At 40.5% G+C, this 25,135-nt stretch overlaps 2 protein-coding genes and 8 non-coding genes across 10 annotated transcripts in view; all 10 read right to left on the bottom strand.

Annotated features, from left to right (window-relative positions):
- Positions 1–7,125, bottom strand: part of cdh16 (cadherin 16, KSP-cadherin) — a 32,925-nt gene extending 25,800 nt beyond the window's left edge. The window contains exons 1-7 of the mRNA XM_071401934.1: positions 7,075–7,125; positions 5,259–5,323; positions 5,013–5,111; positions 2,770–2,904; positions 1,898–2,027; positions 968–1,126; positions 254–450 (exon numbers count right to left, since the gene is read on the bottom strand). Coding sequence (XP_071258035.1) covers positions 254–450; positions 968–1,126; positions 1,898–2,027; positions 2,770–2,904; positions 5,013–5,111; positions 5,259–5,285 — 747 coding nt within the window. The 5' untranslated portion in view covers positions 5,286–5,323; positions 7,075–7,125. The remainder of the gene's footprint in view (positions 1–253; positions 451–967; positions 1,127–1,897; positions 2,028–2,769; positions 2,905–5,012; positions 5,112–5,258; positions 5,324–7,074) is intronic.
- A 238-nt stretch (positions 7,126–7,363) lies between these two features.
- LOC139576179 (GTP-binding protein RAD-like) lies at positions 7,364–10,327 on the bottom strand. The gene is made up of 5 exons (XM_071401933.1): positions 10,199–10,327; positions 9,499–9,864; positions 8,907–8,980; positions 8,494–8,698; positions 7,364–8,315 (listed from the first exon to the last, which is right to left on the bottom strand). The coding sequence occupies exons 2-5, from the start codon at positions 9,851–9,853 to the stop codon at positions 8,038–8,040; spliced, it is 912 nt and encodes a 303-aa protein (XP_071258034.1). The 5' UTR covers positions 9,854–9,864; positions 10,199–10,327; the 3' UTR covers positions 7,364–8,037.
- A 5,963-nt stretch (positions 10,328–16,290) lies between these two features.
- trnaf-gaa (transfer RNA phenylalanine (anticodon GAA)) lies at positions 16,291–16,363 on the bottom strand. The gene has a single exon. It is a non-coding gene; the product is annotated as a tRNA-Phe (tRNA).
- A 1,151-nt stretch (positions 16,364–17,514) lies between these two features.
- trnaf-gaa (transfer RNA phenylalanine (anticodon GAA)) lies at positions 17,515–17,587 on the bottom strand. The gene has a single exon. It is a non-coding gene; the product is annotated as a tRNA-Phe (tRNA).
- A 1,151-nt stretch (positions 17,588–18,738) lies between these two features.
- On the bottom strand, positions 18,739–18,811 carry trnaf-gaa (transfer RNA phenylalanine (anticodon GAA)). The gene has a single exon. It is a non-coding gene; the product is annotated as a tRNA-Phe (tRNA).
- A 1,151-nt stretch (positions 18,812–19,962) lies between these two features.
- On the bottom strand, positions 19,963–20,035 carry trnaf-gaa (transfer RNA phenylalanine (anticodon GAA)). The gene has a single exon. It is a non-coding gene; the product is annotated as a tRNA-Phe (tRNA).
- Positions 20,036–21,186: 1,151 nt separating this feature from the next.
- On the bottom strand, positions 21,187–21,259 carry trnaf-gaa (transfer RNA phenylalanine (anticodon GAA)). The gene has a single exon. It is a non-coding gene; the product is annotated as a tRNA-Phe (tRNA).
- Positions 21,260–22,410: 1,151 nt separating this feature from the next.
- On the bottom strand, positions 22,411–22,483 carry trnaf-gaa (transfer RNA phenylalanine (anticodon GAA)). The gene has a single exon. It is a non-coding gene; the product is annotated as a tRNA-Phe (tRNA).
- A 1,151-nt stretch (positions 22,484–23,634) lies between these two features.
- trnaf-gaa (transfer RNA phenylalanine (anticodon GAA)) lies at positions 23,635–23,707 on the bottom strand. Its single transcript has one exon. It is a non-coding gene; the product is annotated as a tRNA-Phe (tRNA).
- Positions 23,708–24,858: 1,151 nt separating this feature from the next.
- trnaf-gaa (transfer RNA phenylalanine (anticodon GAA)) lies at positions 24,859–24,931 on the bottom strand. The gene has a single exon. It is a non-coding gene; the product is annotated as a tRNA-Phe (tRNA).
- Positions 24,932–25,135: the final 204 nt, after the last annotated feature.

Genomic DNA, 25,135 nt, shown 5'->3' with positions numbered 1-25,135 from the left:
GAGATGGGGTAGGGGCCAGGAAGGTTATACCTGTGAGATGTGGATGGGGTAGGGGCTAGGGAGGTACCTGTGAGATGGGGTAGGGGCCAGGAAGGTTATACCTGTGAGATGTGGATGGGGTAGGGGCTAGGGAGGTACCTGTGAGATGTGGATGGGGTAGGGGCCAGGAAGGTTATACCTGTGAGATGGGATGGGGTAGGGACCAGGAAGGTTCTACCTGTGACATGGGATGGGGTAGGGGCCAGGGAGGTACCTGTGAGATGGGGATGGGGTAGGGGCCAGGGAGGTTCTCCTGGAGGCGAACAGGGTCCGGTGACGCCCAGGTGTTCCCCGTCACCTCCACTGTCACGATGCCCGTGGAGAAGAAAGCGTTGGGTTTCCCCCCCATGTCCTTCACCATCACTGACAGCTTGTAGCGACCACACATCTCTGGGTCCAGGGTGGAAGCCCCTGGAACACACACACACACACACATATCAATATATTACAATCAGAGAGCTGCATAACGTTGTTCACAGATAGCACGTTGAAAAAAGCGGGAAAACATTGTTAATAACCCACTAACAAGTACATCATAAAGACGTAATTAGCCAATTTCACAGTTAAATGGCCCTAAAGCGGCAGCCAATGTGGTGGATTGGGGTTGTTAGTGTTGTCTAGCTTCAGTCAAGCTGTAACATAGGGGCACCAGCACTGTGCAGAAATAGTCAATAAATCCAGAAATAACACCAGCACTGTCCAAATTGGGACTTTTTAAAATCTGATTTAACTGGTGTACGTGTGTATGTGTGTATGTGTATGTGTGTACGGGAATGTGCGTGTGTACATGCGTGTGCGTTTGTGCCCGTGTGTGTATGTGGATTGAGAAGGGGTGTACTAAGTAATTCATTTAACAGTAAACAGATAAAAGTAAGACAACACCATGTAGAATATAACAGGGCAGTTGAGTGAGGGGCCTGTAACTCACCGTCCTCAGTGAGAGACACCTCGCCGGTCACAGAGTCTATGAAGAACATGTGACTGGAGGGGATCCTGGGGGTCTGGTCCATCAGGCTGAAGCGCAGGTCAGCATGGGCTGTGTTACGGTCATCACGGTCAGATGCCCCCACCTGCATGAATGAGATCCCTAGCCAAGAGAAAGATAGACAAGCTTCTGTACAGCTGTGTACATTCACACTGTGATTTGACTAGGATGACAATGCCTAATTCTTATAGTGAAATATCCTTACATAGTTCAAATGCTAGTATTCCTCCTGGACAATCTTGATTTAATCATGATAACCTTCTGACTTTATTCTAACATAATTTGACATAACTTTGCATTTGGTAAAAACATTAGTTGTTAACATATTTGTATCTACTGTAGTTCATTTCAATAGAGGCACACTTTATGGGGTTATTAATGTAATATCCTCTCAATGTAAAGTCTGCTCTATAATTTCCTGAAGGTCATGTCACAATGTAATCAATGGTAACCCACTATTATCTGGTGGTGTGATGCTCACACACGCACACAGCTCCCTCCACTCAAACGCGAGTCCCCTCAGTGACATAAATCCAGACGCTTGAGTCATCTCTGACGCAAAAACTCAAAGAACTACCCCACAATAGCCCAAGATCAGACTGTAGTAAGACTTCAATTAAAATGATTAAGCAAATCACCTCTACTTCCAATACACATACCGTACATGTCCTTCACTAGAGCCATGTGGATAGTTCAGGTGATACTATTTATGTAAAAGTCATAAAGATTCAGACAATGCAAACATCACTCATCAGTATGTATTAAGAAATAAACTCATGACTGTGTCACAAATTAAAATCCCTTCTGTGAACTCCGGTATTTGTTTTCTCCTGAATGGTGGACGGGCTCTATGTTCTGGCTAGTACAACCAACCTTTCAGAAGTCCCAGCTGCACACTGCCTCTCATGCTCTCCTCGATAAACACAGGCACGTTGTCGTTTTTGTCAATGACGCATACTTCTACCATAAAGCTCTGAGACGGCACGGATGCTGAGAAGGACACCTGCGAAAAGCACACAAGGTTTCAAGCCCTTTGTATCTAAACGTGCCTCTCATAACACGCTAAAGATGTCTCCAATGCTATATGAAGACATTGTAGTCTCTCACTTTCACATAAACAGTATTTCTCACCAATCTCCAATCTAAAATGTTAAGATTTTATTAGGAATGTCGTACAGAGATCCAAATTAAGCATGGAGGTAATAGCATTCTTTCACTCAGACTGCTACTCAAATGGAAAATATTGACTTCCTAATTTAGGTCTGCCTTCCGTTCCTGTAATGACTGGCTATGCCTGTCACTCAATCCCGGGCTAACGTGGGTGACATTACTTGACTTCCTGTGCTAATTATTTTCTCTAGTGGCAATTACAGCTGAGAGATTGGGGGGAAAAACTCACTTCCAGCTTAAAGTAAATGCAACTGTAAGTATGAAGGGCGAATATAAGTTAATAAAGACATACGGTAACCCGAAGATCTAATTTGATTGTAATTAACTAAGGAGTCTATGTCTCATTTGGTGTTGCTAAACAGTACATTGTTTGAGGACATTGTTTCTCTCAAGCCAGAGATAACACACCCCAATTAAAACAAATCATTGCAATATATCGCATTCAATTTTATGGTATTTTTGATGAGGATGATTATAATATCGTTCCATCCATGCAATCTCACAGGTCATAATCACATGTATTGTAAACATATCACTACATGCTTAGATAATGCCATAAATGTGTGACTGTCAACCTGCAGAGAGTAAGATGGCTGCTTCTCTCTGTCCAGAGGCTTCAAGGCGTAAAGAAATCCTGCCTCAACTCCAAAGATCCCCTCATCGTCCCCTGTCACCACCACGTCAGTGGAGGTAGCTGGGAGGTTAGGGAGCTGTGTTGGACAAGTACAAAAATATGAATTAAATCTACAATTCCTTCTTCTGTCACGCCCTGATCTGTTTCACCTGTTCCTGTGATTGTATCCACCCCCTCCAGGTGTTGCTTATTTTCCCCAGTGTATTTATCCCTGTGTTTCCTGTCTCTCAGTGCCAGATCATCTTGTATGTTTTGTCAAGTCAATCAGTGTGTTTTTCCTGTACTCCTTTTCTGTTCTCTTTTTATAGTCCTCCTGGTTCTGACCCCTGCCTGACTCTGGACTACTTTCCTGCCTGCCTGATCATCCTGCCTGCCCTGACCTTGATTCTGCCTGCCCTTCGGTACCTATTAGACTCTGATCTGGTTTTGACCTTTTTGCCTGTCCACGACCATTCTCTTGCCTACCTCTTTGGATTAATAAACATTGTAAGACTCCAACCATCTGCCTCATGTGTCTGCATCTGCGTCTCGCCTTGTGCCTTGATATCTTCAATACAATTAGACTTTAACTTTAGTATTCTCGGCAAGAGTCACATGTGCAGCTAAAATAAAACTTCTGCTTACTGTGTATGGGCAAATGTTGACCTTTTACATCAAAGTTGAAAAGATAACTATACGTCACTATACGTCACTATACGGCACAGGAGATCTCTGGGCCTTGTGTAATGTATTTTTACTCTGCTCATATAAAGTCAATTGAACATTCACCCATTCTATGATGTGTAAATGGTTGAGTATGTGTATGTATAGCTCCATCTGTCAATCCTTTTGAATCTTTTGAGTGAGCGGTTATGTGTAATAATGACCGTTGATATTTTCCCCCTTATGGAAAACTTGTTCACCGCTGACAGTTTGTTCTCAAGGGTGTCACAAGCTGCTGGCAGAGGGGCTGTCACGAAATAGACGCCCTCTGGTCCAGACCCACGATGCCCGTGTCTGGCCCGGCCATGGTCAGGTATGAATGGGTATCCTAGTCATGGTACTGTGTGACTGTCTGTCGTAGAGGACTGTCATGCAGCCTGGCCTGATATGGTGTTATTGTTGCATGGCTAGAGCAGCCTATGAAACAGCAGCATGCTGGTGATCTCGTGTTTCCAATCAGCACTGCATGTTTTATGGCTTCACGTACCACATAGCAACTGGCTCTCAGCCGCCACAGCCGTGCCAATGATCTCAGCATGCGTTTAACTCCAGAGAACCCAACATTTTGATTTGGTCTGGGAAACGTATTTTTTTGACTGCTCCATAACCTAATTTTAGACCAACAGGCTGAAAAGTTTATATTTAAGGCTATGCAGTGGTTGACAAAGTAGCTAATCATTCACACCAAACATTCTTCTCTTGTTAGGCCTCTAATGTGTTGACATGAAATGCAAATGTTTTCATGACAGAAATGTACCTTTTTCATTCTTACATTCATGTTGTGATAAAACAAAACAACTATCATGTGCCAGAGCAGAATATCCGAGAAGATCAGAGCCGTTCAAATAGTAAAACAGGTGAGAAAACAACTCTGTCAGTGCCGTTTCTGCTCAAGAACACACATTTTTAAGTAATAATGTTGTCCTTTCCACCCTAACACAAAGTTGTGCCAATTATCCGACCTCCACCATGTCCACCATTAGAGTGGATCTGAGGTGTGTTTTGATCATACATCATGCAAAAGGGAAGAACATTGACTGGACTACGCAGCTTCAAAAGGTGTCCAAATACAGTGTCAAACACATGCACAGCCAGGACAAACCTGATGATTTATAAGTGCCATTTTGAAACGAATCCTCCTGCCATGAATGCAGGGCTGATGGTCTAGCAATGAACAGACAGCCAGAGGCGTTCCAATTTTTGTTTAGTGATGAGGGGGCTATGCGGAAGTAGCTCCGTCATAATTATATCTTGAGCACTGAGTGTAGTGCAAGAGCGAAACGTTTTATGGCCCTTCTCTCTCTTTAACTTGCATACAGCCATTAATACATCAATCTCAGCAGGCCCAGGATATGATGCATCACACAGACTGGCAGCAATATGGAGAGAATTATTCCTTAATTATTATTTCCCAATAAGCAAGCTGCTTTGTTGTAAATGTTTTTTGTTGCATAAATGGTCAATCTAACTGAAAAGTCTTACCTTAGCCAGGTACCATGGGAAAATACCATCATAGTTTTCAGGGACGCCAATTTTAAGATTGGCCCCTGAGCACTGTGCAGGAGTCTGAAGTACCACCAACTACACAATTCCAAGGAGACAAAGGACAGCATGAATTTCAATAATTTAGTTGAAGTTTGTTTTCACACTAACAGTATAAAAAAAGTATACTAATCTGAGATTGCTATAATAACTTGTGAAGGCCACATTCAAAGGAAGAATACTTACAGTCAGTGTAATAATAAAGATGAACATAACTTATCTTCTAGTCATGTGTTTCTGTAACTGTATATCTGTAAAGTCAGGATGCACAACATTTCCAATCAAACAGTGGTTATCTTTTACGTTTGGGAACACATGGTTTCTATAATTTCTGTCTTGTTACTGATTGATTCTCACTGTTATAAAGCAGAGAAAGAAAGATGGAGAAAGAGAACGACAGAGAAAAAAACTGTGTGAATGCTGCATGTGCAACTATTCTATTTTACTAATCTTTTAAATTATTTTAAAAAAACTAGACCTGCCAATCTGCGGAATCAACCATCTTTAAAATGTAAATACAACTTCAATAGGCCTACACCTGTGCAAGAAAATGTTGCATTTAATTGCCTGTTAGGTTAAACATATACTCAGTAGCCACAGGCAGTAGGCCTACATGGTACATTAATGTCTCAGCACATTCACAGACTTAAAAGCTGAACTATCCCTGCAACCTGGACTCAAGGGTAGACGTAACATAGTAAATTAAAATCTGGGTCACTCAAATTAGTATATGTTTCAAATTACAATTTCTATATGTTACGAATTACAATTTGTGTGATATTTTATGAATTACAATTTGTTCAATATGTTACAAATTTGAATGATATTGTAACGACCCTGGGTTTATAAGCGCGGAAATCGACTCTGCCGCTGGAGCATGCTTTTGCGGCACAGTCGATAGCGCGCCGGACCTCGGGCTAGAAGGTCGAGGGTTCGAGACCTGCTCCTTGCCTGTTTCATTACATTAGTGTCAGAAGTGATCGGACCCCGCATCCACGACAGTGCGTGTGCTTGGCCGGTGAGCACGATCCTGTAAGACGTAGAGTCGCGAGGACGCGCTCTTTGAAAGAAGAGGGTAGTGTAACAACCCTGGGTTTATAAGCGCGGAAATCGACTCTGCCGCACGAGCATGCTTTTGGGGCACAGTCGATAGCACGCCGGACTTCGGGCTAGAAGGTCGAGGGTTCGAGACCTGCCCCCTGCCTGTTTCATTACAATATGTTACAAATTCCAATTTGTTTTGGCTAACGTTAGCTAGGTGGCTAACACTAACGTTCGCTAGGTGGCTAACAGTAACGTTAGCTAGGTGGCTAACATTAGCTAGGTTAGGGGTTAAGGGTTAGGGGAAGGGTTAGCTAACATGCTAAGTAGTTACAAAGTTATACACCCGACCAACAACCCTCCTTTAGTTTTTGCCTTAAGTAGCCTTCTGTCTTGTGTAACCATACCGAAACTATACTATTTTGAGTGTACTATGTCACGTCTAGTCTATGAGACCGGGGCTGCACTCTCTGTTTCCAGCACACGATTACACCTGCGACACAAAACAGCCTAGCAATGAATTGTTCTCTCAATAAAAATAATAAATAAATACATATTATGACTTTATAGTATGTGTTATATGGTCACAAAGGATTAGGAAATTGGCACAAGAAAGAGTTAAGGATGAGATTTGGTATTCCAATAAATCACCCCAAAATAAACTTATGCTGGGCACAAGTCGAAGGAACCTCTGTGCCTCGCTGATGGCCCATCTTGCCGAGGAACAGGAATTCACAACACCCATCGCTTGGAACAATATTTACATGTCTTATTATGATTTACAAAGACCAGCAAATGAAAACAAACTCACTCTCAACCTCAACCTGTAGGCCAGAATAAGAACCTATACCCCACAAAATCTGAATAAATGATTGGCAAACATCACTTATTTACCTAACACTCCATGATCATTTTTATAATTCAATTTTCATTCGAAAACGTTATATTTCTTTTGTCTTACCTTCTCTCAATCATGTGCGTGTTCCCTATGAAGGTGGGAGAACGGTTTGAATAGTGTGGAAAAACAAAGTGGGTTTGCAGGACTCTCCAGTTTAATGTTTTACTACCTTGTTTCCTTCCAGTAATTCTGTTGGTCAACAAGACTCCAGTCCACTGAACAATCTAATGAATGAATATTTATGAGGACATAAATCAAATAACAAAGAGGTCTGTTTTAAATATATATATACCTTTCGTTTTTGGTGTAGCCTAATTGTTCTATGATCTGGGTAAAAAAAAATATGGAATAGTTGTATTTCATTTTTTTATTAAAAAAATTCAAATGTAAACATAACAAAATTATTAAAAGGAAGTGCAAATCAACTGTATTTAAAGCAAAACATTAAATTCACATGACAAATATAACTTATTATTGCTTTCTTCATTCACATCTGGACTGAAGGTAAGGACAATAGAATAATGTATTTTTTCAAAACCTGGCCTAACCCCCATTACACATTATTCATGTTCTCAGTATCATGGCCAAAGTACGAACCTGCGTACCCAGTTTCAAGTAAAAATGACTCCAGGTGACAGAATGCAGTGAAATCACTCATAGTGCTTACATTTCCATTGCTTTTCAGGACAGTGTACCATAATCTAATATTTCATGAGGGCTATATACAACACTACCAACACTATATGGAGTAGAACCAAACACACTGTCCCCCATTATCAAGGCAATCTTACAACTCATGGTTTAAAATAACAAGCCTTGGTGGATTTAATATACATACACATAAGGCAGACAAAAAAAATTAAACCTCATGCAGATCATTAACATGAACATGTCTGTTGTGTTTAATTAATATAATAAAATATATCATTTCTGTACAGCTCTATCAGTCCTTGGGGTTAGTGATAAAAACACACAGCGTCTGGTCTTGAAGGCCTAAGAGAAAACAGCAGTCCAGATACTGTACTCTCAGAGGACCGAGAGGTCATGGCAGGACTTGGACTTCTGTCTGAAGGCCATCTTCTTGTTCTTCCGGGCCACCATACGGCCCAGGAAACGCTTGGCCTTCTTGCCAATGCTCTCGCGTCGTTTGCAGTTGGCCATACGGCGAGCATTCTCCTCCTTGCTGTCTTTGCGCAGTCGGATCTGCCGGACGATGCCCTCGAACAGGTCCCTGACGTTGTGGTGGAGATTGGCTGAGGTCTCGATGAACTTGCAGTCAAACACCACAGCGCAGGCGCTGCCCTCTGCAAAAAAAAAGAGGGGAGGCGCAGGTGAGAATCTATAGTGTTCCCTGGGGACAGTGACTTCACCCTCACCATTATGTCTTTGCATAACACCTTGATACTAGCTTTAACATTCTAAAATAAGTAGCACTATGCAAATACAGAGATGCCTTGGACAGAAGAGATCACCGTCACTTACCATCCACAGAGACTTCTCTGGACCGCACCAGGTCGCTCTTATTGCCCACAAGGATGATGGGAATGTTTTCAGACTGGCGAGCTCTGCGTAGCTGGATGCGTAGCTCTGACGCCTTCTCAAAGCTGGACTTGTCTGTCACTGAGTAGACGATGATGTAGGCGTCACCTATCCTCATGCACTGTTCCTTCAGCCACTGACTGTTATCCTGTAGGCGAAGAGAAATAGAATTAGATTAGCTACATTGCTTGTCTAATCAAAAGCTACAGGTGCTCAAATAAACATTATTATAGTGATATATGATATTATACACCAGCATTAGAGCACTACACATTACATCAAATGATATGCTATGACTAAGACCAATTTTACTGAGGGTCAAACTGAAATTGCATAATTTGCATTATATGCCTCACCTGTTCCCAAATGTCGTACAACAAGATGGACGCCTCCTCCTCGTCCACCTCGATCGATCTGTCATATGTGTTTCCTGAAACAAAAGCAAGCAGACAGATAAATACTCCTGGCCAAAATTCTATAAACCCACTATCGAGTGTGATGTCTCACTCACTATTGCCCATTTATATTGCCCATTTCATGATGCCTTTAGCTTATTAACCTATATCAGCTTATTAACCTATATCTGTGATGGGTACTACTGTGCATTACTGTCTCCTTCCCTCAGTCATTGATTTTCATATCTCCCATCCACTATCTCTGTGGCTGTATATGTCAACAGCAGTACTTTTGATATATGTGGTGCCTTACTGACTGGATGGAAATAGCAATAATCAATGTACTTCAGCTTGTGTGCCAAGATGATATGGAAACCAATCCTATATTTACTTAGTTTGGAGCCTATGTACATTAGCTCTAATGGGGTGCTGAGAACAGCCACAGTCAAACAGTTATTTTCTTTATTTTAAAAAAGTATTGCTTTTTGGTGTATTCTCAATGCTATTAAAACTTCAACACCATCATCTTCAGTAACCGTCATCAGACACACACCTGTCTCGTCGCAGTCGTGACCATCCTCGACTCCACCGAAAATTCGTGCCAGGCTAGACTTGCCGACACCCTGCTCGCCGAGGAGAACCACCTTGTACACATGTCCCTCCGAGTCGCTGCCGGAGGAGATAACGGAATCGGACGAGTCCGATACACAGCTGTCTCGGTGAGGCTCACCGGGGGTGTAGGACGTGCAGCGCATGAGGTTGGACAGCTCTCCAGTTTGCACCTTGCGCATCTCGCGGTCGTCCACTGGCATGCTTCTTCTGTGCAGGTTCTGCAGGTGCATGGGAAACGGCATGCTCCCTCTCCTTTTGTCCATGTTCCGCAATTTGTCACCTTTGTTCAAAGTCATGATTTTTTTGTCTGTGAAATAGATGCGCTCTTTAGTAAGATTCTGCTGTTAACATGAAAAGCAACTAGCTCTGACAAAGAATGCATTTCTCATCACTACGCCTAGATGTTGATTTAAAAAAAATCCTTTATTAGGCCACAGTTTATATGAACTTTTGTGTCATATTTATTTGAACAAATTAATTTAAGACAATCATGTGCCTGTATCCTATAATATTAATTACGGTTTGATGGAGCATTGAGCAATGTTAACATTTAAGTTGAACTCAAATTATTTGAAACAGCCATAGCCTAATTAATGTATTATCACGACTGCAAAATCATTCAATTCCATAAGCAAACTTACATTTGATGTGCGTCTGATGTATTCCAAAATCCTGAATCAGACAATCCACTTGTGATCTATCCTTTCGTTAGCGTGGTCACTCAGTGAAGGGAAGTTTCTGTTTGATCCAGTGAACGGTACGGATCCCCATATTTATCTAGTTGCCGAGCGAGTTACGTCACCATGAGGTTTGCCTCTGAGAGTCACGTCTCTTCTCATTATAGTGGTACGTAACATCATGCCAGGAAGGGAGGAGAGGAAGTGAGGAGCGCTCCACAGAAACGTGATTGGAAATTATGCGCGGGCGGGCAGAGGGATTCTCCCTTCCTGCAATGCAATGCCATCATGCCAGTGATGTAATTATTTTGCAGAGTAATTCGGCCATTTACTCTCAAGCCTACCTGCGTTGAAGGGGTAGGCTAACTAGGATAGTTTTAACACCAGTTGGCCCAGAGCCATGGAGAGTTGACCTGACACGGCCTCCGTGCTTTGTGATGGCGCGCGCCACAATGTATATGGACAGGTGAGGTGTTCCCAGCCATTCGCAAGGTTTACCATAGTCAATCAATACTTTTAAATAACACGATTTGTTTGTAATTGATAAATGATCTGACACAAATTGTCAGTGGATTAGCCAAGAGCATCTGAGACGTCAAGCATTTCCAATAGATGCTTCTCAGCATTTCGGCGCATAGGTCGCGTAGCCTTGGTGACACGAGTTGTGAATGAGGCTAATGTGACAAAAAGTGGCTGTTCACCACAGAAATAGGACACATTATTACTTAAAACGAAGCCTAGACATATCACTGGGGCCACATGTATCCCAAAGGACTCAGCAGGCGACAGGAAAGAAAGACCATGAAAGAAAACCATTGCGATCCAAAATAATGATGATTTCACCTGCATCAGTCTGATTGAGGTTAGTTAACCTAGTCTGTAGTCGCCATCTGTTGGTGGTTATGTGAAATGCACAATGTTATAGTAGGCTGCTGGGACTGCAAGGTCTGTCTTTTACAATTCTGCTTCCTGAGAAGGAGAGAAGACCAGTGACAAACGAGGTATTACTAGCTTACTTCATTATTATCTCTGGCAAGTTGGCAAGCCTCATTCCCCATGATTGGAGACAATGCTCAATGCATAAAGTCATTGGGTGGTGTATTGGTGGACAGACTAATGTTAAACGCCTTCTCAAGTGACATTAACTGTCACACAGTTCCCAAAGGTTTTCAGTTGAATAGCACAATGTTTCCAAAAACATGTATTGGTCAGATCTTTCCATTGATTGATGTTTTTCTTTGTTGTCAGGGCTTCTTTTGGTGCTCTATGAAACGTGTTTGACTCACTGGATTGCTCTGACTCAGTGGTAGCTTGTACTTTTTATCTTCTGTCTCCATCACTCACATACACATGCAGAACAGTGGAGATGGAGATGTTGTTCTCCATTCTTATAAACAAAGTCCACATTAAGCTATCAGCTGTTTTGTCCTCAGTGACTCACAAGTTATACTGGGTTGCTCCTGTAGTTTCATAAGTATAACATTTTAAACATTGAATAACAGATCAGTCAGTGTTTACGTAGCCTACTGAAGCCTGCTGAGTGGTCTGAGTGGTGTTCACTGATTGTGGGCTATATAAGTATGAACACCTCAGCGGGAGAACCCAGGGTGTAGGCTGTTGTTATTTACAGAAATAGATTTGCATATTTCCGTTAGGAAACGCATACTCTGTGAAAGTGCGCGTGTGCAATATCACAATTCGCCTTTGCACTCCTAAACCACGCACTCCTAAATAACACATCTTAGTCCACTCTGCTCGAAACAGGAAACAGATTCTAGTTTTGGGAACAGAAATCTGTATTGAGATCAAATGTTTCATCGACGAGAAAATTCTCGGCCAAAATCCATCTCGTTCCATCTTCTCCCACTGCCGGCACTGGGTTTACCCTACCACCATATTTGGTAGTGAGTAGAAACGCCAAGCGGATTCTTCACATTTATACATCCGGTGAAATATCTGTCTCATTGTTCTATCTGCGCTACAACGGTGGATATTGCGCGTATGCCTGCCGCTAACTCTAGCAGGATTGTAACTGCGCGTCCATGTCGCACGTGGCTGGCTAGTCCAACGCCGAACTCTTCATTGAAACAATGCTGAAACTTCAAACAATGGGCAAGTCGTGGTACATTTTAATTTGTGCTGAAATCGAAATTAAAATAAGCTATCTTGCAAATTCAGCAGGCTATCGTGTGAAATAGACGTTTAGAAGTGTTGTCTTTATTTTATTACTTTGGTGTGGTTATCAATGCACTAGCACATTTTTTCCCTCTCCTATGATAAAATAATTGTATTAAGTTGTACAAAAGTTTTACCTTGCGTGAAGTTTCAAATGCATTTGTCATTACTAAATGTGTAATGTCACCGGTATTTTAACGTTACTATGTTTTAGCACACAAAAACAGCGCAATCTTTGTGAGAGTGGGGGAATCTGATTTAATTGGTCCTCAACTTGTGGCACAGACACTTCATTCATGATACATATAGTTAGCCCTGAGTTAGCCTGCCCTGGAACAGGTTAGTTCTGAAGATTTCAGTGACATTTACATTTACCTGGCTAAAAGGAGAGCCACTTTATTAGTATCGGTTATCACAAGTTGAACTCAAGAGTTGACCAAAGTTACCTCGCTAACTCCTCAAACTACATTCCTAGTATAAGACTCTGAAGCCTGGCTCTGGATTTTTCAGGTATTTACTTTAAAAATAAATGCTAAAATGGTCATAACACAATAATAACCTATGTCACAAGGAAAAGTCTTATGTACTTAAATGTTCCATAGGGAATGAAGAGGAGTAAGTAAGTAGTCGTGCAAGGACTAGTCAGCTCCACTGAGACATGAGCTGTGTTCGAATACCCAAACTAACATACTGTATGCTACATACTACATACTATATACTATTAGTTCATTTTAGTATACTATAAACGAACAGTATGCTTTCAGTTGAGCGTACTAGCTCTTCGCCTGTCTACTGGAAGTTGATGCTGTTGCTATGCAAACTCTTGCTAGCTAGTTAGCTTAACAAATTACTAGTTAGACATTTTACGACTTGGGGTGTGTTCTTAAATTCAATGTGGAGTGCCAGAGTGCGCTCCTAAATTGAGAGCATTGTCAGATCGTCTGTGTAAATTCAGAGCGTTTCGCTCTCGGCGTGCACACTGGGCGCTCAGACCGAAGAGTAGGGTTGATTTGAGCATTCTGACCTTACAACGGCAGTCATGCACCCAAGCTAACGTTGGCTAGCTTGCTAGCTACTTCCAGACGCAAATGAGACCACTCTCACCATTTTACTCACCCTAGCAGAGCTGGTTAGGCCGTTTTCATGTTATCCAGAGCGTTGGTGACAGTAACTGTGCTGCTGGCAACAATTTAATTACACTTTTTTGCAGACATTTACTGACACTGGCCATATTCAACGGGTGTTGAGCGCTGGTATATTCATTATTCTGCGCTCTGGTACACTCAGACAGAGTAGATAGCCAGAGCGAATTTTATGAAAGCACTCGAATGTTCATTTCCTGAAGAATTGCATTATGGGCCCTACAGTACAAAAATAGTGTCCTCTGCGTGTATACTTCATATTTTGGCGAATTTAGTACGACATCCGGGAACTTTTGGCATACTAACTATATCCATACGATGACCAATAAGCATACTACATACTCAATTCACGTCACAAATAGTACGGTTAGTGCGGTTAGTATGAGTATTCGAACACAGCTATGCTGTATATAAGAAATCGTCATGTTGCTTTTGTACAATGCTACTCAACCAATGCTGCTTGGATAGGCTACCACAGTCATCTCCAATGCAACTAGGAGACTACTTCAGATCAGGCAGATTGTATCTACAGGAGTCTGAAACAACTCTTCTCTGGTCCCCAATCTGAGACACCACATGTTAGCTGACAATGCATTGGCAATGGTAACCTTCAAATTCAACACCTTAGCCCACCACACTGACCCCCTCCTGACCTCTGATGACCCTTCACACAAACAGCCTTTCAGGTGAACACAAACTAGTGAACTTCTATATGGGTAAATGACTTCAGTCAAATAGCTTTGTTGTGTGTATCGGTAACAGCATAGATTTGGTGCTATATTGGTGGAAGGCACTGACAACCCTCAGGGAATTGCAGATGGTCTTTAAATGGGCAAAATGGAACAGCATTGGAAAAGTGTTCTGTTACAGATAGAAGAAACCGTATCACTCATCCATTTTTAATGCACAGCAATGGCAGCAGATTCGAGTGGTAACTGAGAGAAGTCTCCGGGCATAATAACTCCAGAATATTTCAACAACTTCATTTAATTTAGCTTTGTTTCAAACAAACTATATCACACATTTTATTAATCATAGTAGGCTAGTTCTAAATTAACTACTGCATATATCTCTAAATAACGTAGCATGCAATGTTAAAAGGTATGGTTTACTTTATCCTCAGTGTAACATCTTAAAAGAAGAATAGTTTATTGCCATTGTTTACAGAAAACAGAAATGTGTCTTGTTTTACGTTTCAATTGTCAGGAGATGGCGTCTAGGATCGCTCCCCACCAGATTTTCCCTTTCGACCTGGGATTCAAACCTGCAACCCTTGAGGTTACTGCTGCCTGAAAAAGGCTACCTGACAAAACCGAACCAGAGACCATTAGATCTTCAGTCTAACGCCCTACTGCGCCAAGGATATCACTCATTAGACAAGGTTTTGCCACCAGGAATGAACAAGTGTTGCGAATTCGGGGGATATTTTCTACCAAGAATGAACATACTCGCCGATGCCGACCCTGTATCGAATCCCGACACTGCTGCTGTATTTAGACTTGAATGTTTGTTTTTTTGCTTTCTTTTCCTACTGTGAAAATCTGACAGTAGAAAAGCATTGGGCTTCTTCTGACAATTCTCGCGACTCTTACCCCGTAAATCTGTCATCATCATCCATAACTTTTTAATATGAAAACCTGTTTATTTTTGTCAAACTGCTCTCCCTCGTCAGGATTCAAACTTGTTAAAGGGTAAATGTGTTAAGCCCTATCACCACAGGAGTTCAATCTTGTTTATAAGGTGTGTGGTTGACAATGCTTCCACCTGCTGGTCCCCTGACAAACTCACACATACTTTTAGTTAGAATTTTGGTTCAAATTAGGCTAACCTTTTACTGACGACAGGTACGAAAATGAGCCTCAGTTGATCGGGAGTCTTCTTGCTAACAGACACAGGCTCTCAATGTGTAGTGGAACTTCTAGAACTACTCAGATAAAATGACCTGTTATTTCATCCGCTGTCCATGAGTAAGTGGTAGTGAACACATCAAATTTGCACTTACCCTTCAGGATGACGCAATATTAATGTGGTCTAACTGACCCATTCATTCTTTATAATTGATATATTATATAAGTTATAGTATTGCTCACAAACACAATTTTAACACATTCTTTGAAAATAAAGTTCTGCTTTTATTTTGTTGAATCATAACTATGTAGGTATCATTTCTATTGCATAAAGGCTTTTAATGTAACATTTTTAATTTGTGTTTTTCCTTCGCAGAATTGTCCACACTTAAAATGACATAGCAGAGGATGGTTTCGATCCATCGACCTCTGGGTTATGGGCCCAGCACGCTTCCGCTGCGCCACTCTGCTATCTGGTGATTGGTGGAAGTCAGTTGTGAAAGACAAATTGGAATTTGTAACATATCATACGTTTAGTAAAATCTTAACATATTGTACATTTTGCTCATTCGTAATGTATAGTACGTTTTGGAAATTCGTAACATCATACGAATTGTAATTCATAACATCTCATACGAAATGGATGATGGACATTCCCAAATAATACATACAATATGAAACGTAACATATCATACTAAATGGAGTATCTTCGATATACATACAGAATAATATGAAATGCTCTGACTACAGGTTGGGTCACAGAGAAAGAATGGAGGAGTTGAGGGGAGGATATTTTGTCCAACCGATATTTTCCCTTTGAACCTGTGTTTCAAACCTGCAACTCTCCGTTTTCCAGGCCAAATTTAGAAGAACTCTGGCAAAATTGGTTTCCTGCCGAAACCCGGGATCGAACCAGGGACATTTAGATCTTCAGTCTAACGCTCTCCCAACTGAGCTATTTCGGCTGCCCTGCACAAGTACACCCAGGTGTGTGGTTGGCTGTCTGGTGTATTCAGTTGACTTTAGGATCAGGAATATTTTCTATTCATCTTTCTCCAACAGCGAGTGACAAATGCCCCACATGGATGGAATAATCACGCACACGTTCTTTTTCAAACTTCTAGAAAGACAATGCTTCCACCTGCTGGTCCCCTGACAAACTCACACATACTTTTAGTTAGAATTTTGGTTCAAATTAGGCTAACCTTTTACTGACGACAGGTACGAAAATGAGCCTCAGTTGATCGGGAGTCTTCTTGCTAACAGACACAGGCTCTCAATGTGTAGTGGAACTTCTAGAACTACTCAGATAAAATGACCTGTTATTTCATCCGCTGTCCATGAGTAAGTGGTAGTGAACACATCAAATTTGCACTTACCCTTCAGGATGACGCAATATTAATGTGGTCTAACTGACCCATTCATTCTTTATAATTGATATATTATATAAGTTATAGTATTGCTCACAAACACAATTTTAACACATTCTTTGAAAATAAAGTTCTGCTTTTATTTTGTTGAATCATAACTATGTAGGTATCATTTCTATTGCATAAAGGCTTTTAATGTAACATTTTTAATTTGTGTTTTTCCTTCGCAGAATTGTCCACACTTAAAATGACATAGCAGAGGATGGTTTCGATCCATCGACCTCTGGGTTATGGGCCCAGCACGCTTCCGCTGCGCCACTCTGCTATCTGGTGACTGGTGGAAGTCAGTTGTGAAAGACAAATTGGAATTTGTAACATATCATACGTTTAGTAAAATCTTAACATATTGTACATTTTGCTCATTCGTAATGTATAGTACGTTTTGGAAATTCGTAACATCATACGAATTGTAATTCATAACATCTCATACGAAATGGATGATGGACATTCCCAAATAATACATACAATATGAAACGTAACATATCATACTAAATGGAGTATCTTCGATATACATACAGAATAATATGAAATGCTCTGACTACAGGTTGGGTCACAGAGAAAGAATGGAGGAGTTGAGGGGAGGATATTTTGTCCAACCGATATTTTCCCTTTGAACCTGTGTTTCAAACCTGCAACTCTCCGTTTTCCAGGCCAAATTTAGAAGAACTCTGGCAAAATTGGTTTCCTGCCGAAACCCGGGATCGAACCAGGGACATTTAGATCTTCAGTCTAACGCTCTCCCAACTGAGCTATTTCGGCTGCCCTGCACAAATACACCCAGGTGTGTGGTTGGCTGTCTGGTGTATTCAGTTGACTTTAGGATCAGGAATATTTTCTATTCATCTTTCTCCAACAGCGAGTGACAAATGCCCCACATGGATGGAATAATCACGCACACGTTCTTTTTCAAACTTCTAGAAAGACAATGCTTCCACCTGCTGGTCCCCTGACAAACTCACACATACTTTTAGTTAGAATTTTGGTTCAAATTAGGCTAACCTTTTACTGACGACAGGTACGAAAATGAGCCTCAGTTGATCGGGAGTCTTCTTGCTAACAGACACAGGCTCTCAATGTGTAGTGGAACTTCTAGAACTACTCAGATAAAATGACCTGTTATTTCATCCGCTGTCCATGAGTAAGTGGTAGTGAACACATCAAATTTGCACTTACCCTTCAGGATGACGCAATATTAATGTGGTCTAACTGACCCATTCATTCTTTATAATTGATATATTATATAAGTTATAGTATTGCTCACAAACACAATTTTAACACATTCTTTGAAAATAAAGTTCTGCTTTTATTTTGTTGAATCATAACTATGTAGGTATCATTTCTATTGCATAAAGGCTTTTAATGTAACATTTTTAATTTGTGTTTTTCCTTCGCAGAATTGTCCACACTTAAAATGACATAGCAGAGGATGGTTTCGATCCATCGACCTCTGGGTTATGGGCCCAGCACGCTTCCGCTGCGCCACTCTGCTATCTGGTGATTGGTGGAAGTCAGTTGTGAAAGACAAATTGGAATTTGTAACATATCATACGTTTAGTAAAATCTTAACATATTGTACATTTTGCTCATTCGTAATGTATAGTACGTTTTGGAAATTCGTAACATCATACGAATTGTAATTCATAACATCTCATACGAAATGGATGATGGACATTCCCAAATAATACATACAATATGAAACGTAACATATCATACTAAATGGAGTATCTTCGATATACATACAGAATAATATGAAATGCTCTGACTACAGGTTGGGTCACAGAGAAAGAATGGAGGAGTTGAGGGGAGGATATTTTGTCCAACCGATATTTTCCCTTTGAACCTGTGTTTCAAACCTGCAACTCTCCGTTTTCCAGGCCAAATTTAGAAGAACTCTGGCAAAATTGGTTTCCTGCCGAAACCCGGGATCGAACCAGGGACATTTAGATCTTCAGTCTAACGCTCTCCCAACTGAGCTATTTCGGCTGCCCTGCACAAATACACCCAGGTGTGTGGTTGGCTGTCTGGTGTATTCAGTTGACTTTAGGATCAGGAATATTTTCTATTCATCTTTCTCCAACAGCGAGTGACAAATGCCCCACATGGATGGAATAATCACGCACACGTTCTTTTTCAAACTTCTAGAAAGACAATGCTTCCACCTGCTGGTCCCCTGACAAACTCACACATACTTTTAGTTAGAATTTTGGTTCAAATTAGGCTAACCTTTTACTGACGACAGGTACGAAAATGAGCCTCAGTTGATCGGGAGTCTTCTTGCTAACAGACACAGGCTCTCAATGTGTAGTGGAACTTCTAGAACTACTCAGATAAAATGACCTGTTATTTCATCCGCTGTCCATGAGTAAGTGGTAGTGAACACATCAAATTTGCACTTACCCTTCAGGATGACGCAATATTAATGTGGTCTAACTGACCCATTCATTCTTTATAATTGATATATTATATAAGTTATAGTATTGCTCACAAACATAATTTTAACACATTCTTTGAAAATAAAGTTCTGCTTTTATTTTGTTGAATCATAACTATGTAGGTATCATTTCTATTGCATAAAGGCTTTTAATGTAACATTTTTAATTTGTGTTTTTCCTTCGCAGAATTGTCCACACTTAAAAGGACATAGCAGAGGATGGTTTCGATCCATCGACCTCTGGGTTATGGGCCCAGCACGCTTCCGCTGCGCCACTCTGCTATCTGGTGATTGGTGGAAGTCAGTTGTGAAAGACAAATTGGAATTTGTAACATATCATACGTTTAGTAAAATCTTAACATATTGTACATTTTGCTCATTCGTAATGTATAGTACGTTTTGGAAATTCGTAACATCATACGAATTGTAATTCATAACATCTCATACGAAATGGATGATGGACATTCCCAAATAATACATACAATATGAAACGTAACATATCATACTAAATGGAGTATCTTCGATATACATACAGAATAATATGAAATGCTCTGACTACAGGTTGGGTCACAGAGAAAGAATGGAGGAGTTGAGGGGAGGATATTTTGTCCAACCGATATTTTCCCTTTGAACCTGTGTTTCAAACCTGCAACTCTCTGTTTTCCAGGCCAAATTTAGAAGAACTCTGGCAAAATTGGTTTCCTGCCGAAACCCGGGATCGAACCAGGGACATTTAGATCTTCAGTCTAACGCTCTCCCAACTGAGCTATTTCGGCTGCCCTGCACAAATACACCCAGGTGTGTGGTTGGCTGTCTGGTGTATTCAGTTGACTTTAGGATCAGGAATATTTTCTATTCATCTTTCTCCAACAGCGAGTGACAAATGCCCCACATGGATGGAATAATCACGCACACGTTCTTTTTCAAACTTCTAGAAAGACAATGCTTCCACCTGCTGGTCCCCTGACAAACTCACACATACTTTTAGTTAGAATTTTGGTTCAAATTAGGCTAACCTTTTACTGACGACAGGTACGAAAATGAGCCTCAGTTGATCGGGAGTCTTCTTGCTAACAGACACAGGCTCTCAATGTGTAGTGGAACTTCTAGAACTACTCAGATAAAATGACCTGTTATTTCATCCGCTGTCCATGAGTAAGTGGTAGTGAACACATCAAATTTGCACTTACCCTTCAGGATGACGCAATATTAATGTGGTCTAACTGACCCATTCATTCTTTATAATTGATATATTATATAAGTTATAGTATTGCTCACAAACACAATTTTAACACATTCTTTGAAAATAAAGTTCTGCTTTTATTTTGTTGAATCATAACTATGTAGGTATCATTTCTATTGCATAAAGGCTTTTAATGTAACATTTTTAATTTGTGTTTTTCCTTCGCAGAATTGTCCACACTTAAAATGACATAGCAGAGGATGGTTTCGATCCATCGACCTCTGGGTTATGGGCCCAGCACGCTTCCGCTGCGCCACTCTGCTATCTGGTGACTGGTGGAAGTCAGTTGTGAAAGACAAATTGGAATTTGTAACATATCATACGTTTAGTAAAATCTTAACATATTGTACATTTTGCTCATTCGTAATGTATAGTACGTTTTGGAAATTCGTAACATCATACGAATTGTAATTCATAACATCTCATACGAAATGGATGATGGACATTCCCAAATAATACATACAATATGAAACGTAACATATCATACTAAATGGAGTATCTTCGATATACATACAGAATAATATGAAATGCTCTGACTACAGGTTGGGTCACAGAGAAAGAATGGAGGAGTTGAGGAGAGGATATTTTGTCCAACCGATATTTTCCCTTTGAACCTGTGTTTCAAACCTGCAACTCTCTGTTTTCCAGGCCAAATTTAGAAGAACTCTGGCAAAATTGGTTTCCTGCCGAAACCCGGGATCGAACCAGGGACATTTAGATCTTCAGTCTAACGCTCTCCCAACTGAGCTATTTCGGCTGCCCTGCACAAATACACCCAGGTGTGTGGTTGGCTGTCTGGTGTATTCAGTTGACTTTAGGATCAGGAATATTTTCTATTCATCTTTCTCCAACAGCGAGTGACAAATGCCCCACATGGATGGAATAATCACGCACACGTTCTTTTTCAAACTTCTAGAAAGACAATGCTTCCACCTGCTGGTCCCCTGACAAACTCACACATACTTTTAGTTAGAATTTTGGTTCAAATTAGGCTAACCTTTTACTGACGACAGGTACGAAAATGAGCCTCAGTTGATCGGGAGTCTTCTTGCTAACAGACACAGGCTCTCAATGTGTAGTGGAACTTCTAGAACTACTCAGATAAAATGACCTGTTATTTCATCCGCTGTCCATGAGTAAGTGGTAGTGAACACATCAAATTTGCACTTACCCTTCAGGATGACGCAATATTAATGTGGTCTAACTGACCCATTCATTCTTTATAATTGATATATTATATAAGTTATAGTATTGCTCACAAACACAATTTTAACACATTCTTTGAAAATAAAGTTCTGCTTTTATTTTGTTGAATCATAACTATGTAGGTATCATTTCTATTGCATAAAGGCTTTTAATGTAACATTTTTAATTTGTGTTTTTCCTTCGCAGAATTGTCCACACTTAAAATGACATAGCAGAGGATGGTTTCGATCCATCGACCTCTGGGTTATGGGCCCAGCACGCTTCCGCTGCGCCACTCTGCTATCTGGTGACTGGTGGAAGTCAGTTGTGAAAGACAAATTGGAATTTGTAACATATCATACGTTTAGTAAAATCTTAACATATTGTACATTTTGCTCATTCGTAATGTATAGTACGTTTTGGAAATTCGTAACATCATACGAATTGTAATTCATAACATCTCATACGAAATGGATGATGGACATTCCCAAATAATACATACAATATGAAACGTAACATATCATACTAAATGGAGTATCTTCGATATACATACAGAATAATATGAAATGCTCTGACTACAGGTTGGGTCACAGAGAAAGAATGGAGGAGTTGAGGGGAGGATATTTTGTCCAACCGATATTTTCCCTTTGAACCTGTGTTTCAAACCTGCAACTCTCCGTTTTCCAGGCCAAATTTAGAAGAACTCTGGCAAAATTGGTTTCCTGCCGAAACCCGGGATCGAACCAGGGACATTTAGATCTTCAGTCTAACGCTCTCCCAACTGAGCTATTTCGGCTGCCCTGCACAAATACACCCAGGTGTGTGGTTGGCTGTCTGGTGTATTCAGTTGACTTTAGGATCAGGAATATTTTCTATTCATCTTTCTCCAACAGCGAGTGACAAATGCCCCACATGGATGGAATAATCACGCACACGTTCTTTTTCAAACTTCTAGAAAGACAATGCTTCCACCTGCTGGTCCCCTGACAAACTCACACATACTTTTAGTTAGAATTTTGGTTCAAATTAGGCTAACCTTTTACTGACGACAGGTACGAAAATGAGCCTCAGTTGATCGGGAGTCTTCTTGCTAACAGACACAGGCTCTCAATGTGTAGTGGAACTTCTAGAACTACTCAGATAAAATGACCTGTTATTTCATCCGCTGTCCATGAGTAAGTGGTAGTGAACACATCAAATTTGCACTTACCCTTCAGGATGACGCAATATTAATGTGGTCTAACTGACCCATTCATTCTTTATAATTGATATATTATATAAGTTATAGTATTGCTCACAAACACAATTTTAACACATTCTTTGAAAATAAAGTTCTGCTTTTATTTTGTTGAATCATAACTATGTAGGTATCATTTCTATTGCATAAAGGCTTTTAATGTAACATTTTTAATTTGTGTTTTTCCTTCGCAGAATTGTCCACACTTAAAATGACATAGCAGAGGATGGTTTCGATCCATCGACCTCTGGGTTATGGGCCCAGCACGCTTCCGCTGCGCCACTCTGCTATCTGGTGATTGGTGGAAGTCAGTTGTGAAAGACAAATTGGAATTTGTAACATATCATACGTTTAGTAAAATCTTAACATATTGTACATTTTGCTCATTCGTAATGTATAGTACGTTTTGGAAATTCGTAACATCATACGAATTGTAATTCATAACATCTCATACGAAATGGATGATGGACATTCCCAAATAATACATACAATATGAAACGTAACATATCATACTAAATGGAGTATCTTCGATATACATACAGAATAATATGAAATGCTCTGACTACAGGTTGGGTCACAGAGAAAGAATGGAGGAGTTGAGGGGAGGATATTTTGTCCAACCGATATTTTCCCTTTGAACCTGTGTTTCAAACCTGCAACTCTCCGTTTTCCAGGCCAAATTTAGAAGAACTCTGGCAAAATTGGTTTCCTGCCGAAACCCGGGATCGAACCAGGGACATTTAGATCTTCAGTCTAACGCTCTCCCAACTGAGCTATTTCGGCTGCCCTGCACAAATACACCCAGGTGTGTGGTTGGCTGTCTGGTGTATTCAGTTGACTTTAGGATCAGGAATATTTTCTATTCATCTTTCTCCAACAGCGAGTGACAAATGCCCCACATGGATGGAATAATCACGCACACGTTCTTTTTCAAACTTCTAGAAAGACAATGCTTCCACCTGCTGGTCCCCTGACAAACTCACACATACTTTTAGTTAGAATTTTGGTTCAAATTAGGCTAACCTTTTACTGACGACAGGTACGAAAATGAGCCTCAGTTGATCGGGAGTCTTCTTGCTAACAGACACAGGCTCTCAATGTGTAGTGGAACTTCTAGAACTACTCAGATAAAATGACCTGTTATTTCATCCGCTGTCCATGAGTAAGTGGTAGTGAACACATCAAATTTGCACTTACCCTTCAGGATGACGCAATATTAATGTGGTCTAACTGACCCATTCATTCTTTATAATTGATATATTATATAAGTTATAGTATTGCTCACAAACACAATTTTAACACATTCTTTGAAAATAAAGTTCTGCTTTTATTTTGTTGAATCATAACTATGTAGGTATCATTTCTATTGCATAAAGGCTTTTAATGTAACATTTTTAATTTGTGTTTTTCCTTCGCAGAATTGTCCACACTTAAAATGACATAGCAGAGGATGGTTTCGATCCATCGACCTCTGGGTTATGGGCCCAGCACGCTTCCGCTGCGCCACTCTGCTATCTGGTGATTGGTGGAAGTCAGTTGTGAAAGACAAATTGGAATTTGTAACATATCATACGTTTAGTAAAATCTTAACATATTGTACATTTTGCTCATTCGTAATGTATAGTACGTTTTGGAAATTCGTAACATCATACGAATTGTAATTCATAACATCTCATACGAAATGGATGATGGACATTCCCAAATAATACATACAATATGAAACGTAACATATCATACTAAATGGAGTATCTTCGATATACATACAGAATAATATGAAATGCTCTGACTACAGGTTGGGTCACAGAGAAAGAATGGAGGAGTTGAGGAGAGGATATTTTGTCCAACCGATATTTTCCCTTTGAACCTGTGTTTCAAACCTGCAACTCTCCGTTTTCCAGGCCAAATTTAGAAGAACTCTGGCAAAATTGGTTTCCTGCCGAAACCCGGGATCGAACCAGGGACATTTAGATCTTCAGTCTAACGCTCTCCCAACTGAGCTATTTCGGCTGCCCTGCACAAATACACCCAGGTGTGTGGTTGGCTGTCTGGTGTATTCAGTTGACTTTAGGATCAGGAATATTTTCTATTCATCTTTCTCCAACAGCGAGTGACAAATGCCCCACATGGATGGAATAATCACGCACACGTTCTTTTTCAAACTTCTAGAAAGACAATGCTTCCACCTGCTGGTCCCCTGACAAACTCACACAT

Source organism: Salvelinus alpinus, chromosome 5 (genome assembly GCF_045679555.1).
Source record: "Salvelinus alpinus chromosome 5, SLU_Salpinus.1, whole genome shotgun sequence".
In the NCBI taxonomy this organism is placed as follows: Eukaryota; Metazoa; Chordata; class Actinopteri; order Salmoniformes; family Salmonidae; genus Salvelinus; species Salvelinus alpinus.
Note: the sequence above shows the minus strand (reverse complement) of the source record. Positions and strands in the feature narration are given on the sequence as shown.

Bases quoted from the DNA above. Each gene is read 5' to 3' on its own strand.
- LOC139576179 (XM_071401933.1), bottom strand. From the start codon at position 9,853: ATGACTTTGAACAAAGGTGACAAATTGCGGAACATGGACAAAAGGAGA. The intron at 8,981-9,498 runs GTGTGTGTCTGA...CTTTTGTTTCAG, and splicing joins TCACGACTGCGACGAGACAG to GAAACACATATGACAGATCG. The intron at 8,699-8,906 runs GTGAGGCATATA...CTTCGCCTACAG, and splicing joins TGTACGACATTTGGGAACAG to GATAACAGTCAGTGGCTGAA.